This window comes from Aythya marila, assembly GCF_965140915.1.
Source record: "Aythya marila genome assembly, chromosome: 20".
In the NCBI taxonomy this organism is placed as follows: domain Eukaryota; kingdom Metazoa; phylum Chordata; class Aves; order Anseriformes; family Anatidae; genus Aythya; species Aythya marila.
This window is the reverse complement of record NC_139061.1, coordinates 5,209,562-5,230,233: the sequence shown is the minus strand read 5'-3', so window position 1 is coordinate 5,230,233 and position 20,672 is coordinate 5,209,562. Positions and strand designations below refer to the sequence as shown.

The following is a 20,672-nucleotide window of genomic DNA, read 5'->3' as shown; positions in this document are numbered from 1 at the left end:
GAAGCCATCCCACCTTGTTTGAGGAGTTACTGCCTGGACACGCTGAGCTCCTGGCAGCACGAGAGCACACTGCCATCTGCCTGCTCCTTAAGAAGGCTGCAGGGCACATCACAGCACACGTCGCAGAAGTGCAGGCAACACGGGACTTCAGCCTCAGAAGGAAATGAGAAAGGAGAAGTGGACAAGTCTGTAAGTCCGGGATAGAGGGCATAGATAGCAGGTAGGCTTGCCGCTGACTTAACTGCAGATTTTTGCCAACAGCACAAAGCTCAGGTCAAAGAAGCAGTGGCATTTCAAATAAGTCCCTATTTACTACTTACATGTATGTCAGGACCACAGGAAGGCAGGGAATTTGCAAAGAAGCACATGCAACTGAAGTAACTGGGAAACGGTAAGATTTCACAAATAAAACAGTCAGCATTTATTGTTGTATTACAAAACACTTCATATTTTGGCAATATTTTACAGTTTATCCTTTTCCTTCTTAGGGCCTGTTGAAGAGGTATGGGGGGAAAAAAGAAAAGAGGAGAAGGTTGAAATCAAGATTAAATTTTAATGTCTCACTTAAAAAAAATCCTCCCAGACTGCCCCAGTCCCTCCCACCAAAATAAAAATCTAGTTTCACTCAGTTCCACTATCCGAAGAGGCCATGGGTGAAGCGGCAGGCAAAACTCTGGCAATTTCACTATCCAACGGGTCAAGAAGACAAACAAAACATTCACAGTGGTCTTCAGTATGGTCTGTTGCGTTGATCATTTCTGAAATCATTTCTGAAAGGGAAAGAAAAAGTTGCAAGGACATAACAAATAGTCCTTTCAGTCAAACATCTCCACACCTACTGCTGTGTACTCTGTTGTTTTTACATAGCTTTATCCAACAGCGCTCACAAAACACACTCAGTAGGCAAACTGACTTATTTTGTCCCAAAGTTCCTATCTGTAGTTAATATTTTCATAGCACAGCTGTGCATGCACACACAAACAATGCTCTTCTCCCTCAGTCCATATCACTTCTGCAGTCCACATGCTGCACAACCAAGCAAGGGCAAAGAGGCTGCTTACCTTCCTCCCATTTTACCACCATAGCCTCCTCCCCGATCACCGCCTCTGCCACCACGTCCTCGATACCCTCTTTCTCCTCCATAGCCACCTCTCCCACGAAAATCTGGAGGAAAATGCAAATCAGCACATCAGTCAGGTTTCCCAAAAAGCTGAAGAAGTCATTAACAATTTTAATACTACAGAAGAGATGCAGCAGTTTTAACTGATTTTCCACACACCTCCTGATGGACGTGAATCTTCTGGTCTGGGCTCACCACACTGGTTGCAGGAGTTCCTGCGAGCGAAGTTCATGTTACCACAGCCCCTAGAAAAGACAAGGATTTCCCAGACTTAGCTGCTAAGAAACTCAGAGGGCATGAAACACCACTGCCCAATTAAAATGACACTTACGGGTTAGGACAAACCCAATCACCATTTTTGGGTTCCCCACTTCTACCCTGGAAGCCCCCACCTCTTCCATATCCACCTCGTGAACCTGTAGACAAAATTATAATCAGAATAAAAGAGGGGAAGTGCCTACAACCTATACATGAGAAAAATCTTTTAAGGATTGCCCCTGGCTTCAGAACTCAAGTGACAGACAGACTTCCCACGTGGAAGAAGGAGTAAGTGATTAAGGTAAATAGCAGAAGATCGCCTACTAGGCGAGCCACACTAGGAACTCTGAAAGGACAGAGAATGGGGCCAACGGCAAAAAATTGTACCACTGGAGAATTCAGCCTTCAAAAATTACTTTTTTAATCCTTCACTGACAAGTAGATACCATTTAGCTAGAAGGCTTGGGGAAAAGAACAACAGAAGTTTCAGCCACTGCCAAACCTCAATGGCATTTGATATCCCGAGGTTAATGTTAATGCATAGCTGAGGTACACAAGCTTACATGGACAGACTTAGAATTTAGGCTGATGAGGAAAAATAAGAAGCAAGAGTAGCACATGGTGGCCAGAAGAAGACCACAAAAATCTGCTCCACTACATACTTCTTATAAATTCTTTTTCATCAATAAAAGGAAACTTGATCAGCTTGAATTGCCAGGGGATAAATATAAAACCACCATGTGCATTAATAAAATGTCATAAAGATTTAACAATGTATGATATCAATCACAGATGGCCTGATTTAGTCACAGAACAAAAACTTAAGAAAACAACCACCTGGATTAATGCCAGCATGCATCGAACACAACCCCAGAGACAATACAGTTCTTGCTTTCTGTATCAAAAAGACCAAGAACTTTTATACCAACTAAATTTCTTGAAGATTTTTTTTTTTTTTTTAAATCAGCCTACAGAACTGTCTGATTTAAAACTAAAATGTGTTGACAGCTGCCACACAAAACACGCTTCCTGTGAAATGGTAATTTATATCCAGCAGGCTACTGATAAAACTGGATTATGTAGAGAATCAGGGAAATTAATGTCTATTTAATTAAAGGAGTCAGACCTCCAACTGCTGCTCTAAGTCAGGAACAGCTGAATAATTTAACCTGCTTAATACCATCTGCAAGCATCAGAGTATCTCAAGACTTTGCTGTTCAAAGCAAACATTCACTGCTAATTCACAGCTGTCTCTGTAGAACCTGTACAGCCTCAAAGTCATTGTCATCTCTTTGTAATAAATGCTGAGCCATGATCTGGAGACTTTTCAGTTCAGAAGGAAAGCAGAGATTCCGTGCTGTGCATAAAAGATTACAGATCTCACTTAAGTTGGTTCAACTCTTATTGCCAGAATCCCAAAGGCCCATACACTGACAAATCACTGCTACAAACTTATTTTTTTATAAACCATTACCAGTTAAAAAGCATCTCATTTCATAGAAAGGATTCTACAGATTTAAGTCTCACCTCGACGTCCACCACCTCCACCTCCCCTCATGAATTCAGGTCTTCTGGTTGCAAAAGAAACCTTGATAACATTGCCATTGAATTCTTTTCCTGTAGAAAGACAAAGTGAGAGTAAGATCAAATGAGCTCCCGACAACATAGCAACTAGTTCAAAAGAACAGAAGTGTTTTGCACATGCAGATTGAATTAAAACCTTTTAAGACACAGGGAGTCTGGAGTCATCTCTTACTGTTGAATGCACTGGTCCAAATGTGAGATGACAAACACTAGGGTACTTAATAGCTTTTCCATAAATCAAAAGATATTTCTTTTGATTAAAATACAGTCTGCAATTTGTAATTTAACTAGATACGTAAGAATATTTTTGCTATTGTCATGGGCAGGTGCATTACAAGTCCACTTCTTTCCCCAGGTAGGGCAACAAGGCTTTTGTACAATTCAATACCCAGCACAAAAATGAAATACTCCCAAGTAAGGGAAAGACATGACTTCTTTCAATATAAGGTCTCGGTTCTTCATAGATGCAAGGTTTATTACAAAGCAAGTAGAGCTGAATGAATATCTAATATAGTTATATTTGATCTATCCCCCAAAACAAAAAATGAACTGTATTTTATTAGCAAAATAGCACGCCATGCCAGACTTTTACATATTATCATTTAAGACCAAAATGGACTATGCACTTTTGTTGCTGCCCATTGTTATTAAAATTCTGTGAACACACGAAGGTCACTGGAACAGGCACTTAGTTTTTTTGTGGTAGTAAGCTTGAAAAAGAAAAAAAAGATCATTGCAATTTCTGCATCAGGACTGATGAGTTTTATATTAATGTATTTCTGCAATCTGCTATCTTCCTCTATTGAACATATAATTAAAAAAAAATGTTCTCCACTGTGTGTATACAAAGCACTTGGATCAAGATTGCTGTAACCCTTGCCAAAATCTGAAAATGCTACCACATCACTAATAATATCAATACTAACACCGTAGGAAATCCATTCAGCTGTTAGTTACAGATTACAGCTCTATAGGACTGAACAAGAAGTTACGCTCTCCTGAATTACATGAACACCAACTCATGCTTTGTGCAGGGATGACTGAGGTGTAGCAGCAAATCTAAAGTGTTTCTTTACACATTTTTGGTCTGAAACCACAACTGCTTTGCCACTGAATAAAACAGGAATTCAGTACACACAAAACACCATGAAAATAGTTCTCCCTAGGAAAACAAAACGTAACATACTGTCCCCCGTGAGGTTATTGATTGGTTTTCTCCACTGCTTGTTAGATTCATCAATCACAAAAAGCACAACTCATCTCACTCACCATCAAACCAGTCAATTGCTGCTTTAGCAGAAGGAGGGTCATCAAAAGACACCGTTGCTTCTCCCTTCGGTTTGCCAGTATCCTTATCTGTATAAAGATTTATCATGGGTTTGCCAGTCTTTTTGTTGGTCTGAAAAGAAAGGTCATATATTTGGCAAAGGAGAAATACTGGTAAAGTCAGTTCAGAGCATAAATTGTAACGGGTAACTCTCATTAGATGGAATATCCTCTTGGAGCTAGCTTTGAGAACCAAATGCTTTTGACCGAGGGATACTGACTGACTGTTCTCCATGAAATAATGATGGGCCCAGTTTTTACAAAAATTGAGGTCAAGTGCAGGAAGCCCTCATTTAGAACTGCAGAAACAGAAGGAAGAGCCATAGGCTGAAGCATACTCGCTGAAGGAGCAGGATGGCATAATGGATAGGGTGTTAAGGGTTATAAAGACTGAAAAACTGAAAGAGACACGAAGCAATCTAAATGTCACTAAGTAAGCTGGCAGCACCAGCAGCTTTTTTCAAATGAGCTGTCATCTGGGAACCCAGATAAAGATATTATTTTATTCATAACTCCCGGGGAGTCAGAGCAAGCATCTGCCTCAAATGATACCAGTACATCTCCAATACACTAGCTCCACGAGCCCTCTTCCTCCTTACTAATGATTTCCCATTTCACATACCTTTATAATACCTATTTGTTTGAAATAGTCTGCCACTTGGTCTGTTGAAACATCTTCTCCGAGTCCTTGCACGAAGATAGTGTTGTTGTCAGAGTTGTCAGACTCTGTATCTATCAAAAAATAAGCTACATTTACCACACACCTTTAACATTTTAAGCTTAGATCCACACCACCCAGTAATGGACCATTAAATCCCAAAGACAACTTGTGTGAGATAAAAGATGAGCAGAAAGCATGATTCTGAGGTTAATGTCAAACTCCAAAAAGGCCTGCACAGCACCCTCAGGTGCTGCAGTACATCAGCCCAAATATGTTCAACAGCTGAGCAGCTGTTTGCCACCCACCCAGCTTGTCCATGCAGCTGGGACATCCGAACCCACCAGGGAAGCGTATGCTTTCAATAATAAAGTTTAGCAGAAATGTTACAGCAGCAAAAAGCATTTGTTTGGCTCAACCCAATTCAAAGTTCAGCAGCAAATCCCTACTTGCTGCAACAAAAAACATCCACAGATTCACATGCGCTGTAAGAAAAGGAATCTATTTTAAGACAAGCTTTAGCTAAATTGTTTTTCAACCATGGGAATCACAGCCTCATCCGTGTCTCTAGACATACATTTTAAAAGCAATGACCTAAGAGCAAAAATCCACTCACAGCCACTGCTTGCTTTCTTACCAGCATCTGATCTCTGTCCATAATCCCTCTGACCTATGAAACGGGTTAAAACAAAAAAAGGAAAAAAAAGAAAGACTATTTTTAGCAAAACATTTTCAAGTGACTCTTTTTAAAGACAAGAAAATATTTCAAGTATGTATGCAATGCATCTAAGATCTAAAACATTAACCAGAGATTTAGAGAATATTAAGATTAAAACGTTCAACAGAGGGTGTCTGTAGGACGTTACTGTGTTCTTTAACTTGCAGCATGTAGCAGTTGCCACACTGATGCTATGCTGGTGTTATCTTGCAAGTGCTGGCTATCAGACCACCAAGCAGTTTACCAAGGTGTTTTTTCCCCCTCTAGGACCTTTCTAAGAAGCATTTGTTACGACAACAACAACAAAATAAAATGAAAAAAAGAAAAAGAAAAAAAAAATCCGGTGAACATCACCGCCTCCACAAATTCTTTCATGCAATTGGACAAAGTAGAAATCCACCTTACTGCTAAAGGTTTGGCTATTAAAACTCATGAACACACCAGCCTCACCAAAACTCTACAATGCTTCTACGAGATAGTAACAAGATATTGGTGGCTTTTAGATTTATAAAGAATTTCCACTGAAACATTTTTGGATACTCGGCACTTACCACCATAATTTTTGAAGCCACCACGGTCACCACCACTGCAGAGGAAAAATTGAAGAAATGATTTCTTCCTTAAGTCTCTAAGCGCTGAGCCCAAGGCTCAAACTACAGTTAACTGATCACAAGTTGAGAGTTACTCTCTAGCTGCTAAAGCACCCTCCCTGTGTTCTCCTCACTAATCATTCACGTTCAAGGATTAAAATACACGAAAGAGAATAATCTCACAGGGTGCTGCACTGGAGAAGTGTCCTTACGAGTCATTTAAACTAGCCCACACAGGTATCTTTGTTTCAATACTTCCTCCCATCCCCTAAACCAAAATGACTGCTATTAAGAACTGGGTTTAAAAGGGAATCGTTATTTTCATGAATGTTAATGGGCTTTAATTGTAGGTGTAATTGCTGCTCTGGAATAATTAGTACTTTATACTTTCCTAGAAATGAGAAGAGTTAAAGTTAATTAACCTCCATCGTTAGGCATTTATGTAATGGGGGCAAATCAGCAGCATCAGCCATTCTCTGAGAAAGGGTCTGGGGGGAGCTGCTGCACGATTAGCCCATTACAGAGGTGTGTGCATGTGAGCTTCAAAAGCAGAGGCCGTCAAGTTTTAATTCATTCATTCTGCAACCTGCGGCACAAAACGCAGACCAAGTTAAGAGATTAGACACATCAATTTTCAAAGGTTAGGAGGGGGAGCTGGAACAGGATGTTACGCCTCCGATTATGTGCATGAAAATAAACCCTCGCTCTTTAAAATGTAAATATTTGTGCAGGTAGGAACTTTCACAACAGCAATTTTAATTGCATCCGTGCTATGAATACAATGCAATCGATAGTCAAAGCCTTCAGGAAAAATACAACCACTGGATTTTTTTGGAAAGTCAATAAGCAAGTGTCACAAAGACTGCCTCGCACAGCTGCCTGCCCTCCCCTGTGTGGAAGACACAGCTGCCAGCCAAAAATTGGGCAGGTTCACCTGCCACCAGGCCTGGCAACATTCAAGCTTTCATGCTCAGACACTACAATAAAGCCAGCCCAAGCTCAAACCCCGAGGCAGAGGGCTGTCTCCAAGCCCCAGGAATTTTGTTCTGGAAGTAACGCACGGGTATGAGCAGCATCTCCAGCAAGGAGCTTGACAGCTAGAAGTTGCTCCAGGTTTTAATTCCATCTGCCAGCTCTTGGGGGTCCTGACACAGGACACACGTATCCCAGCAAAAGGCAATGAAATAAAACTGAATTTCTGCTGCCAATTTGTAATTTATACTCCACGGAAAAAATCTAAATGCTAAATTGCCTTGTTGTTTACTCATAAGCAATTACTTTCTGCTCATTAAAGAGGTAAAGTGAATGAATTGTAGATGCAGCATCAGAGCTGGTCTTTATTCAAGGCTGGCTGTTTTCAAGGACAAATGATAAAACCATCCTGGTGATCACACAAAAAACCCTTTAAATATCTTTCTGCCACCTCCAGTTCAGTTCAGTTAAAGAAAATGTCATTATAACCCAACAATTTTCAGTAAGACACCTGCTTTTCTAAAATTTTAACACAGAAATAAGACACAACAGTCAATACGTCAACCATAGAAACGATATCAAAGCTTTCAAGCCCTTGATTATGGTCCCAATTCACTAGGACAGCATTATCCAGCACACGTATGTTTTGTTTTGAAAGTGTACAGCAGCACAGACATAAATTTCAAAAACAAAACAAAACCCAACAATCTAAAAACATGGAGAAAATCCATGACCAATACAGCCAAAATGTTACAGGGCGTGGGGATTTTACTTCAGATGCTGAGGTAAAACGTGTGCACTATGACTCAGAAGCGATGGAGCTGGATATATACAATGCATAGGCAGTCGTAGCCTAAAGCCTCATTTAACTTTGCAATATATATTCTGTGCCTTGGATTGCAAGTGTTAGTGCAATCCAATGCTTTTCAATTACTGTTTTTTAATTAAAGGCTGTAGAAATATGTTTTTGCCCACATGTGCTTCAGCATGTTATCTCCTGCTCAGTCTCCCACTGACCCAACCAAAATCTGCAGCCGTTCAGCAGCAGATACCCTCGCTGACGGGTGAGTGCCCTCCTCCACTTCGAAGTCCCTGCCCATGTGCACCGAGCCACTTCCAGAAGATGTGGAACATTTAATTTCAGCCTTTCACAGCCTCTTGCTTCATCAGTCTGGCACACAGATCAAACGTATGACTGACCAGATGCAGTTTGGGGTTTCAGCACCCAACGTTAGGATCACGAACAAGTTGCTAAGACTCAGCAAGACCACCACCAAAGGTAAAACAGAAGAGAACTGGAGCAGCCAGAGAGCGTACGTGACACCATTCACGGTGGTAAAACTTACTGCTATGAAAAACATTATCAGCTGCTCTTCCATACTTGGTCACACATCTAAACATCATCTACTTGAGTGTAAACGCAGTTCACCTGAACACTGCTTACCTCAGCTGGGAGCAATTCAAATTACAGGCTCGGTTACACGGAAAGCTCAACGCTACGCAGACAAATGATACATAGAAGTGATCGGATATTGGCAGCAGCACTAACAATTCAGGAACCAAATTTTCGCCTGTGACGTGTATCTATGCCTCATCAAGTGTGTGGGAGTTACATGTAAGGATGTGATTTTGCAAACAAGAAAGGAATGCTTAGAGCACTCCTTGTGAAGTCACCGGCAGATGGCTTTTTCTGCTGCCCGTATTTATTGCCTCTGCTCATGTTTCCCCGAAGCCTATATGTGCTTGAGCTTAGCCTCTTACAAGTTAAACATTAATTTGAACACAAACCACCCCGTTGTAAAAACCTTGTGCGTTATGCTGGAGTTTCTTGATACCGCAGTAAGCTAACTCCCACTCGGAATGGCTAATATAGCAATTAAGCTGCGTAAGTAATTCCTGTTTATAGTGCAGATCTGGAAAAGAACAAAATCTGCGTTGAGCAAAGTTAGCCATACCCAAGGATGTGGTCATCAAAATTCTTTTCGAAACTGCACCAATGTAATTTCACTAACAAATTCATGCGCAAATTCAATGGCAAAGCTTCTCCCGTTTGGTCCAGACTCTAACAGAAGGGCGCTTGCGTGGGTACGGGTACTCGACTGGCTGAATGGCTCTTCTGAGGTGGGAGAGAATAGCCCTGCTTTGTATTGCTACTGGATTTCCCACTTGCATGCTTAATCAAAACGATTCAGTCCCATAACCACAATTAGCAATTAATTCCTCATTTTTTAGATGAGGACTAAGAAGAAGAAGAAGAAAAAGACTTGCTCTGCAAGGGAACAACCTGGTGTAACCGCTTTCTAACCCTAACAACTCAAAGAGGAGCCTCTTCTATTATGGGTTAAAGAAAATGATTTTGTTTCTTAGCCAAAAATATGACTTTTTGAGATCATCAATTTTCAAAGCTTCAAAATGAAAGGGCAGAAAAATCGAGTACTAGATTCCCAAAAGATGTAATTTAAGATCATTCAAAAAATCTGAAGAATTCTTTTGAAACCCCCAGTTACTAAGATTAAAAAGTGAACAGCTGACATATGAAAATAATTATTCTCTATCATCCTATCAGCTAGGGAAACTGCAAAGCAATTTCTCAAGATATTCTTCTCAGAGCCACATGACTTTGAACAGGCACAGAAGAAAAATGAGTGCGGAAAGCGTTCGCTACAGTGTGCATGCAGGTCATTCTAGTTTTCAGAATAATGATTCACACCTTAACTTCACCAAATATATTTTAAAATATTTGATAGAGGGTACTCATAGAAACGTGAGCTCTCAACATTTAAAAATGCTAATTTGATTTTACCCCAAATCCTCCAGAATTTTTTGCACTGCCAGACTCTCTGAGAGGTACACAGGGTAAGCTTCTACAGGCCACTGGAGCTGGCAAGAATCCTGCGATAAAACAAATGTCCAACCAGTGGCCAAAGTCTCTGATTTCACTAGTGCAAGACAGCAACGTGCCAGCAACCAAAGGCCTGTGAACAGGATGCGTTCATTGCCCAGCACCACAGACTAAATTAGGCAATACAGCTGTGAGAACACCAGTGACTGGGTAATGCTTACTGATGAACAAGCTGCAGCAAGTTTCCCCTGCTTTTCATCACAAGGGAAGACAATTTTTATTGCTAGCTGGCACAAAAGAGATTCATCTGCTAAGATCTCAAATCAGTTATTAGTCTTTTTCATAAAGTCCGGGAACAAGAAATGAAAAAAATCGAAACCAAGCACTATATCATTTGAGAAGTCTGTTTAGGTGATTTAGAAATATTGATTTTGTGTGTTGACAGTACTCGTTTACACATTAGTTTCTAATCATTATAAAAATCAAAGCCTATTTTACTACAACAGTGCAAACATCTCTGTAGATGAGATTGTTAGATATTTCCTAATGGCTACGGAATTTCCACAATTTAAACATCAAAATACAGTCAAAGTAAAAAAATTTAAGTTATTGGAGTTAGAATTGACATTCCTACACAAGCTGTCCTTAGGGAAAAAAAAAAAAAAAAAAAAAACTGCCCTGAAACCCCACATTTTCACAGGACCAAGCACAATTTCTTACCCGATCTTAGCTTCCCCTTGACCACAGCTTGCTATATAATTTAACCTTTTACACTTTTCCAATAAGCATATGACTTACGTAAAATACATTTGTCAAAAGTAGAATCCCCAATTACAATTGTGCAAAAAGACTGAAAAAACACTGACAGTCCTTCAGTTTCATAAAAAAATTCAATGCAAATGGCATTAAAGACTGCGTCGTTTAACAGAAGCAGAAAGACTTCACAATAAATGTCTCTAATGTCTTCCCACTTCCATCGAGATCCCCCCATCTCTCCATTCACACCTTCACTCTTTTCCTTCTTTGGGCTTTCAAGTCCAGTGACGTACCATTATCCACATGGACGCGTGAACAAAAATTTTCTTTCATTTTGGAAAAATACGGTAAGAGGCTTTATTTTCACAGACATTAATTTATCTTATTTTCGTCTTGCACAGAGGTTTGTTTCAAAGCGATCAAGCCTACCAAACGTTTTTTGAAGCTCACATTTATTTCTCCTATTGGAAAGGGCATAGGGATATGAAAAGACCTCATCCATGGTTTAAAAACAAATGTTCAGGTTTAACTGTAAATGAACTTGGAAATTATTTAGCTAGTTAAGTTTACATTAATCTTAAAATTTGCTGTGTTTTTATATAAGTAACTGCTACCATGTCTAATTAAAAGAGGTAATGGTCCACCTACGTAATCCAAATAGCAAACCATGAAGTACCATCTGGGACAACCTTAGAAGAAGGCAAACTTTACTTTAAAAAATACTTATTTTTAAACCACATTTAATGTAGTCTTAACACGCTGTTGGATTACTTTATTTTAATTAGATCAGCTCACATGAATGGCACTGTATACTTAATGTTCTTTGTTTGGAGTTTATGCAATAACCCAGAGTTGTGCAGTCTGCTAAAGGGAAAGTGATGTTGGCAAGCAACGCTGCAAAGCTCACTGGAAGCCTCAACATTCTTCCTTTGTATGAATGAACACTCTGCATCCCACAGCCATAACACGGAGGTACATAATTAACTGTCACAATTGGCTACATTTTAAGAAATAGCCATGTAATTTGTCCTAATTCAATAGGATTAAAACAAAGGTTCCAATCTCTAAGACCTATGAGTGAAAGAAGTCTACAAGCACAAAATTTAGTATGTGCGTAAATCTTCTTTACAGGGCAGGGCCTAGGTCAATGGCAGACGGGGAAACAGTAATGTAAGCACTAAAAATTCACCTAAAATAAATGGGTTTATACTGACAGCTAAACCAATAAAAAAAGCTATGTTTTAATTAAAGTTTAGAACTGAAAAAAAAAAAAAAGTAAAGAAAAAGCAATGTTACTAGAGTAAATCAAAAGATAAACTTTTGATTAAAAAAATATTTAGGAAGCAGAAAGATAATTGTCTAACCTTACTGTAATGATTTGTCACCATAAAGTCAAAATACCTCCCTGCCGAAAGGTTAGCTGCTTTAGCTATGAATTTTATAAAACTGTCTCAAACCCTGTCTGCTGGTTTTCTCAATATTAAAAAAAAGAATATCATAGGTTTTAAATATCCTATTTCAAGTGATGGGTTCTGGCAGTTCTTTTATTGCAACTGATGTAATATAATATATAGCTATGTGTCATAAAAATCAAATACTTTGGTCTCAATCTGTCTGAATGTAAATGCTTTTCTTGGGCAAAATGCATTTCTGCACAGTGCAGGAAGGCTTAGCTTTAGAAACCAACTACCTTCCATTTTTGGAAATCTAAATCAAGTTAGGAATAATAATAAAATTTAAAAACAGCTAAATAATAAGATAGAAGGGTAAAGAACTGCAGGCACTGAAATGAGATTACTTACCTATATCCAGACATATGACCTCTTCCATCCATGTCATAGCCCCCTCTACCTCCTCCCTGTGACCCGCCATATCCTCTATTATCTTCTCCATACCTACTCTTTTCACGACGATCATCTGAAGGGGAAAAAAAAAAAAAAAAAAAAGACAAAATGTGAGTAAATGGCAGTGCAAATGGCAGCCCTACAAAATTCCTGCTCTACAATTTGTTTTCCTTAAGTCTGACACTTTCTAGATATAAATGGCAATTTCTAAATATCCCACTTCCATTATCTACTCCAGGGAGTAATGGAGCAAAGTCTGATTTTGCTCCAGTTACGTTCCTTGGCTTCCAGCACCACACATTATCTCACAAAGCAAACACTGTCTATTTTAATTTTAACGTAACTACTACATTTTCCAAGTTTTTAACACATATTGTCTAAAATATACTTTTCATTATACTTCCACTTCGCCTTCCTAGTTTGCAAAAGAAACCACTGAAGGCAGAACAAGGATGAGTGTGGGCCCAGCTGCTTGTGTCAAGATTTTGCAGAAAAAGGTCAGTCTTACAATTCTCATTTCTGTCTATCTCAGAATTCACCAACACAGCATAAAGCTGGAATGTGAGGTAGAAAAGCTTGTCATGACTGATCAAGATATGTCATCTTCAAACAAGAAAAAGGTGCAAAATAACTTACAAGAAAATTTCACCTAGAGCTTTAGAACTCAAGAGACATGAACTCTGCAAGGATGCCTCCAACAAATGCAACCGCAACACTTTCAGGGCCCCAGAAGCTTTTCATCTCCACATAACTTTTTCAAAGTCTTAACAAACAGAGCATTCCCCAAGAATACCAACACGGAAAAAAGAGCTTTTCACTATTAATCAAGTTATCAGATGGATTTTCTTCCGCAGACAATTTCACAGTGTTTCTGTTCAATTTTACTAGCCAATATTGAATTCAACCTCTGAATTTTACCTTGGCTGTTGTGGCTATAGCTTCCCTTCTGAGACTGGTAGGATTGCTGGGAGTGGCCATATGAGCTTTGGTGCTGGTTATAGCCTGACTTTTGGTCATATGAGCTCTGGTGGCCATACCCCGACTGCTGGTCGTATGAGCCCTGGTGGCCATAGCCCGACTGCTGGTCGTATGAGCTTGACTGCTGGTCATAAGAGTCTTGGTTTTGTCCATAGCTTGACTGCTGGTCATAAGAGCTTTGGTGCTGACCATAGTTTGACTTTTGTTCATAAGAGCCTCTTCCACTTAAAATAAACAGAACGTGTATTAATAGCTAAATGTTCACAGAATAGAGAGCAAAGTAACGGCTGAAAACACATAACATTGCTAAAAAATTCCTAGTCACAGTTACCTTCCAAGTCATTACTGGCATATTGAAATGGAAATACTGTACATTTCACCTCTGTTGGGACGTACCTGGCTTCCAGTAAAACCAAGAGAGAAAAGTGTGTATTACTATCACTTTCAAGACGTCCTCAATCTCTACTGCACGTGAAACTTAACAGCAGTGCTCCCTTTACATGTCCCAGTACAAGGTTGGCTCCCCAGTTGCGTGACAATAGCTGATGCAAAGCCCATGACCCACAGAACACCAAATCCTCTCCTACAGAGCAGTAAGAAAGACACAGGCTGCTCACGCTGTATTGTGCAGTTGGTACTTCCAGCCTACAAAAAGCCCTCAAAACTTTGCATTACTGAACTGCACCCTATCTTCTGGTGTTCTACCATTTTGCCAAGAACTTATTCTAACTGTAGTGATGTCCTCTAACAAACTTGCAGTTCTTCCCATTTTAGCGCCATCTGTACATATTATCCCACCAGCTTTTACCAGAAACATTGACCTCTTGGATATTATAACTCAACGTGCCTCGAAGTTCTAAGAGGGAGTCATCAATAACTCTTCTCTGACTATGTTATTTAATCAACTTTACAGCAACCACAAGAAAACCTCACCTACACCGCATGTCCCTAGGCTACTTCCTAATTCAGCATGCAAGGTAGAAGCAAAAGTATTTTGAAAAACTAGATATGCAAGACAATTATTGTTCCAGTTAGGTTACACTGTCATAGCAATAGATTGCATAAATTTATGAGAAATAAATTGTAACCACGAAACACTGACTGTTACTCATCTTTTTGTTTTCCCCCAAGGTGCTTCGTTGCAGCTTAACTGTATAACCTTTCCAGTAACTGAAATTAATCACTGACCTGTCACCCTTTCTTCTCTTCCTCCTCCCTTCTCTCACCTTTTTTCAAAAAATTAAGCACCACATTTGTCATTCTCAAGTCTTTAGCAATCTTATCTGCTCCCCAAAATGCCTCAGAAAACCAACCAAACAAAAAGCTAAAAGCCTACAGGAAGTCTCCACCAGCTTTTCAAAGAACTCTAAGATGAAATCCATTCACACCAACCAATCTCAAACTATCCCATGTAACTAAATACTCGTGTAACCTGCTCTCTCCCAGTTCTAGCCTAGATCTTACCTTCAACGTCACTAATCCCAGTAACAAAGAGATTGCTAAAACTTTGCTTATATCTTAATTTCAAAAAAAGACAGATCTACTTTAGCTTTTTCACCATCACCAACAACAGAAGCCATCACTGAGAGCCTCCACTGTTTGCAGTTTTTCCTTCCTCCCTTCCCTCAGGAAGTGAGAGCTACGATTTTGTGATCATCCTCTCCAAAGCTATCATTTTTACCATCCCAGTTTCTCCTTATTTGTTACAACCATACATAAAACAGTTTCCCTCCAATTTCGATGTTAATTTTCCTGGTCAAAACCAACTGTTTTGGAGAATCTACGCCCTACTGCAGTGTTTTTCCACAGGATGTCTACAGAGCTAAAAACCACGTTATTGCCTAGTCTTGTGTATGTTTGTACAACTCTTAAAAATTCTCAGAAAACAAAGCAAAGATAACCAAAACTTAACCATGTACCTGCCTTCCTTTGAGATGTGCAAAGGACGCTCTACTCTGAGTGACATCACCTACTGTTCAGATTAAAATCGTGCTTGTTTATATTAAGATGTTTGGCAATAACAACTACAAAACCATAAACCAAGTACTGGTTTGCTGAAGTCCGGATTGTTATATAAACCTTGCAAAACAAAGTAAGAATTTTTGGACCACGAACACAGGAATGAGCTTTAGTGTGTACAGTGTATTTTAATAGGCCACTTGAGCCTCATTAAAGAGCTACCGTAAGACATAACCTTAGAGTGTAAACATGGAGCTTGCAAATTACACAATAAAGGTATTCTAGCACCAAGTGGCCTTTTAACTCATTATGGGAAGCTGGAAAGTGTTTTCCAGGATATTTTCAAAGCTGTATTATTAATCCCACTGAAACTGATTTGAGTATATCATTTAAGAAATAAAATACAATTGTAATTGTGTAAAGTACTGAACTGAGTGCAGCAATCCCATTATAAAGCTCTTAAAAGTGGGAATTTTCAGATGTTTGTTGGTTGTTCTGTTGTTTGCTTTTTATTTTAGCAACTGTAGCTGGAAACTTCTTATAGCTCTAGTTAGGAACGCACAACTATTAGACAGTAGTTTAAGCAAATATTGCTTAAGCTTCCTTACCCTCTGGACGACCCCTTCTGCTGTCCCTGACTGCTGTAAGACTGCTGGTTGTATGAGCTCTGATTCTGATTATCATAACCGGATTCATCATCATACCCCTGGGAATCTTGTCCATAACCTGAAAATCAAGGAAAAAAATTTTCAGCAAATATTCACCTTTTAATTACTGCCAATGAATGTAACAAGCTAGCCAAACCTGTTTGATTTTGTCCATAGTTCCCATGATAGTTTCCATAGTTCTGTCCATAGGAGGAATTGTCTCCACTCTGCCCATAACCAGAATATCCCTGTAATTTAAATAACGTATTCAAATAAGTGCAAATTCCACAGCAGGTAATTGCAGTTTTTCTTTGCTAGACACGACTGCAAACAACAAGCACAAACTGAGAACATTTCTTCCCAGCCCTGACATGGCCAGCCAGGAACAAATTTTTATTTTTTATTTTACTCAAACATCTGCTTTGAAGGACACGATGACTTTTCTCAACTTACCTGTGTTTGCCCGTAACTTTGACTGCCCTGATTGCCATAGGAGGAATAGCTGGAAGAGAAAAACACAGCTAGTAAGCTTTTACAGCACTGGAAAATGAAGGTACTTTGGGTGTTATTTTAAGTTTCTTTTCATTTTGAAAATAGGTGTTTCATCTGAGTCCTGCAGCTGTAGGCATATTAGAAAAGCATCAGTATGGTTGCCACAGCTAATTGGCAGAGCTATAAGCGCTTGTTTTAATGTCTGCTCTGTTTCAAGTGTAAATTTAAAGTACTTGAAGGTTGGGCTTACTACAATTTGATAGGTTCTTACGAATCACAGAAAATTGTACCATATATACCCATGGAATTTTAAATTTTTCAGTACATTCTCATAAAGTTAATTTTATTTCAGTCAATTGCTGTCAATTTGGTGTTTGCTGGACAATTTGACATCACCACCATCAAAAACCGCACTAGCTTTCGATTATACTTACTCATTATTCTGCCACTTTAAGGTTTCATGAACTTACAGAAGAATCATGTGCTGAAACTCACATCAAACTCAGATATAAACTCAAACTCATACTGCCAGACGCACAGAACCCGATCACTTTCATTAGCACAGTCAGTATTATCCATGAATCTCATGCTTCTGTAAGAACACTTCTCTTTTACTGATTAAAATACAACCTCACCCCAAAAATCTTACAGCTATTTTTAAATGGCTTTTAAATTACACTATTATGAACAGTTTTCAAAGGTTTTGTTTTTGTTTTTGTTTTACAAAAAAAAAGTCCCTCTACTGGGCAAGTCAAGTATTAATGTGGCCATCACCTTTATGCTTGTATAAACTTTGACTAATACCTCAGTGAGCAGCTTAAGGCAGACGTATGAAAATATTTCTGTATATCCATGACATTTCAAAAGTTCTTCTTATTAAAAGATAGCCTTCCATTTCAACCCTCCTTGTTTTCTTCCCTTCAGGAACATCACCTTTTCTCTATCTTATAAGGATTCTTAATAAAGGCCCAAGGCTACAAGCTTTCCACAACCGTTACTCTCAAAAACGTTATCAACAATGTATCACACTCCAAGATTCAAACACCTTGCTGGGAATCCTAAATTGCCATTATTTTGCACATTTAATTGCCAAGAGAAAGAAACAAACAAAAATACCATACCTCTGCTGGCCCCCGGACTGACTGTAACTTCCCGAATCTAGAAGAAGAAGAAGTAAGACATGTTGAGAACTTCCAATTGATACTTTATTCCTCTACTTAATATAAAAGGAAGAATTTGGGGGAGAGGAAGGAAGGTGTAGACACTAGACAACGCAGGTACTTTCCCAGCAGAATCTGAGAGCTGCTTCCTGCTAGTAGATGAGAAATCCTGATGGGGCGAAGAGGAGTACAGCGTGGGGAGGTACAAATGCTTTGAACTTCTCTCTGTGAAGCATCTGGATTCCATTTTCGTGGTGCATCCTCAGATTCAGGACTGCACAACCCCCTCTAATGGCTACTGAATACAGTCCCATCATCAAGGCTCAGAATGCAGCTGCTTCATTAATCAAGCAAAGCTAAGTAGGCCAGGCCCACCCCATTGAAGGCACCCTACAAAAGCTCTGCCTAGCACAGAGACAGAATCTGGAGATGACATTTCCCTTGCTGATAGCCCCAACCACGCAAGAATTAATTCAGTTACATACAGCTTGTCCAGACAGGTATTACGGAGGTTATTTCCAATTAATCTAAACATCAGATATCATGGAAATGGATTCTTGAAAGACAAACACGCTGGAAGAATATGGATTTCAGAATACAATTTCAAGTAAGAAAAAAGACAAATCACTGAAATTGATGTGAAGTATGGCATCTAACTTGTAAAAGCTATCAATGTCACAAAACCAAACACACAAACTAATACCTAAGCTGGAACTCAGTTCCTAAATATGCTGCTTGGTCTTTATTGATTTAGCTTACCACATTTTGTCTTGTTAATGGCAGAAAGACAGATTCCCTGGCTTCTGTAAAAATTCAAATTTCTGAGTACTAAGAGCTGTCTCACAGCACCAAGGGAAGCACCAAGCCCTACAGACTGTTTCCCCAGCTGGCCACACGTGCCAGGAGTGGGGCCGCAGCACCCGCATACTTTGCTCCACCACCTTCAGGCCCTTTGGGTGCAGCTCTCCAGAGCGGGCTCCAGCACTTCATGGCCACGGCCTCCCAGCCACACGGCCTCTGCTGGCCTCGCTGCTCTGTGCAGGTGCCTCAAATCCTGACCTTTACGCTTGAAGTTTCCATCTTCTGGTCAAAACCCAGCACCGGGTTCTCTCTGCCAGTACTGTCAGTCTGGGAAACAGCCTCAGGATGCTCCTGGTCCTTCCGAATCACCCCAGGGAGCGGTACAAACATTGGGGTACCACAGTCTAAGAACGGATACCAAGAACTCCTGGTTTTAGTCTCTCCCCTCTCTCTTGCAATATATCTAACCACGACACCTGGAATTGTCTAAAAAGCTGAAGCCGAGGGTGAATTCCAGTTCAGGATGAATGCCATAAGCCATACACAAACAGCTATAACCATTCTGCAACCAAAGCACACACCAAAATGCCCCAAACCTGCTCAGTGCACCTCCCTCCCCTGCTCATAGCCCCACTCCTGCCAGTGCCTACACACACGTGTACAGGGCAGGTCAGATTTTTGTTATTTCCATTTGCATGATAACAAAGCTTACCATTAAATAGGCTGCAGCATTTAAAAATGCCTCACTTAAAATTGATACGAAATTAATAGTGCTAATTAAAGCAAAGAACACGAGGGGTCGTCTCAGGAAGAATTCCTGAGGAAGGATGTAACTTCCTCCGAACTACAGCAGTGCAGTTCATCCCCTCAGCTTCTCCCTCACGAACTTGTGCCAAACCACAGCGTTTTGGAAGGAGACTGAAAGCCACCAGATAAGGAGCCTGTAAAATATGAATGCATAGAAGCGGAGGAATTTCCTCTATTTATGCATTTTTGTGCGTGCCAAGCAGCCTTTCTCAGAGTGCTCCCTGGCCTCCTGAGGGGTTCATTCTGGTGGGCTCTGGGGGCTCAGGAACCTCGCAGCAGCTCTGCAAACTGCATTTTTTTGCTGGAAAATGATGGATCTGGGGGCATTTTCCTTGAAAGCAGCCAAAGTTCAGAGAGAAAGGTCCTGGGAAGGAGGGGGGGGCACGGCAGAACCCACCTCACACAGCCTGGAGCCACATCCCAATTAAAACACGGTAATTGATTGGGGGGGGGTTCAAAATTGGGGGGGGGGGGGCAGGCCCAGAGGGGGGCTGGAAACCACCCACCCCTCGCTCCCCCGCCCCCGGCGGAAAGGGGGCGTGGCCCCGCAGAGCCCCGCCTCCATTCTGAAAAGGGGTGTGGCCATTCCGTGCCCCGCCCTATGAGAAAAGGAGGCGTGTCCCTACAGCCCCCGCCCCATGAAGTGGGCGTGACCATCCCATAAAGGGGGCGTGACCGAGACCGTCTCCAGACGAGTGGGCGTGGCCTACGCGAACGGGCGTGGTCTCCACGAGGGGGGCGTGGCCTCCACCAATGGGGGGCGTGGCCTCCGGACGCCATCAGGGGGGCGTGGCCCCTCCCGCATCCCCCCCTCCCCCCTCACCCCCCCCCCACGCCGCGGCGCCCTCTCCCCCCCTCCCCCCTCCCCCCTCCTCTTTTTCTCCCCCCTCCCTCCCGGGAGGCGCAGGCCCCGCCCCCTCCGCGCGCGCCCCGCGGCACCCACCCGAGGCCATGGCGGCGGCGGCGGCGGCGGCGGCGGCAGCGGGGGGGGGGCAGTGACCGAGCGCCGCGCCGGCCGCGCGCGCACTGAGGCCCCCGCAGCTCGCGCGGACTGCGGGGCCCCGGCAGCCAATGGCAGCGCGCGGCGCCTCCCACCCGCGCGGCGGAGGGGGGGGGGAGGAGGAGAGGAGGGAGGGGAGCGTACCAAGTGGATAGGGGGG

General features: G+C 41.2%; 1 protein-coding gene across 1 annotated transcript; it reads right to left on the bottom strand.

Annotated features, from left to right (window-relative positions):
* Window positions 1-397: 397 nt before the first annotated feature.
* Window positions 398-20,557, bottom strand: TAF15 (TATA-box binding protein associated factor 15). The gene is made up of 16 exons (XM_082776533.1): window positions 20,456-20,557; window positions 17,866-17,902; window positions 16,706-16,754; window positions 16,410-16,500; window positions 16,214-16,331; window positions 13,587-13,870; window positions 12,627-12,741; window positions 6,216-6,250; window positions 5,584-5,616; window positions 4,911-5,020; window positions 4,232-4,361; window positions 2,906-2,995; window positions 1,452-1,536; window positions 1,280-1,365; window positions 1,062-1,164; window positions 398-770 (listed from the first exon to the last, which is right to left on the bottom strand). The coding sequence occupies exons 1-16, from the start codon at window positions 20,463-20,465 to the stop codon at window positions 731-733; spliced, it is 1,416 nt and encodes a 471-aa protein (XP_082632659.1). The 5' UTR covers window positions 20,466-20,557; the 3' UTR covers window positions 398-730.
* Window positions 20,558-20,672: the final 115 nt, after the last annotated feature.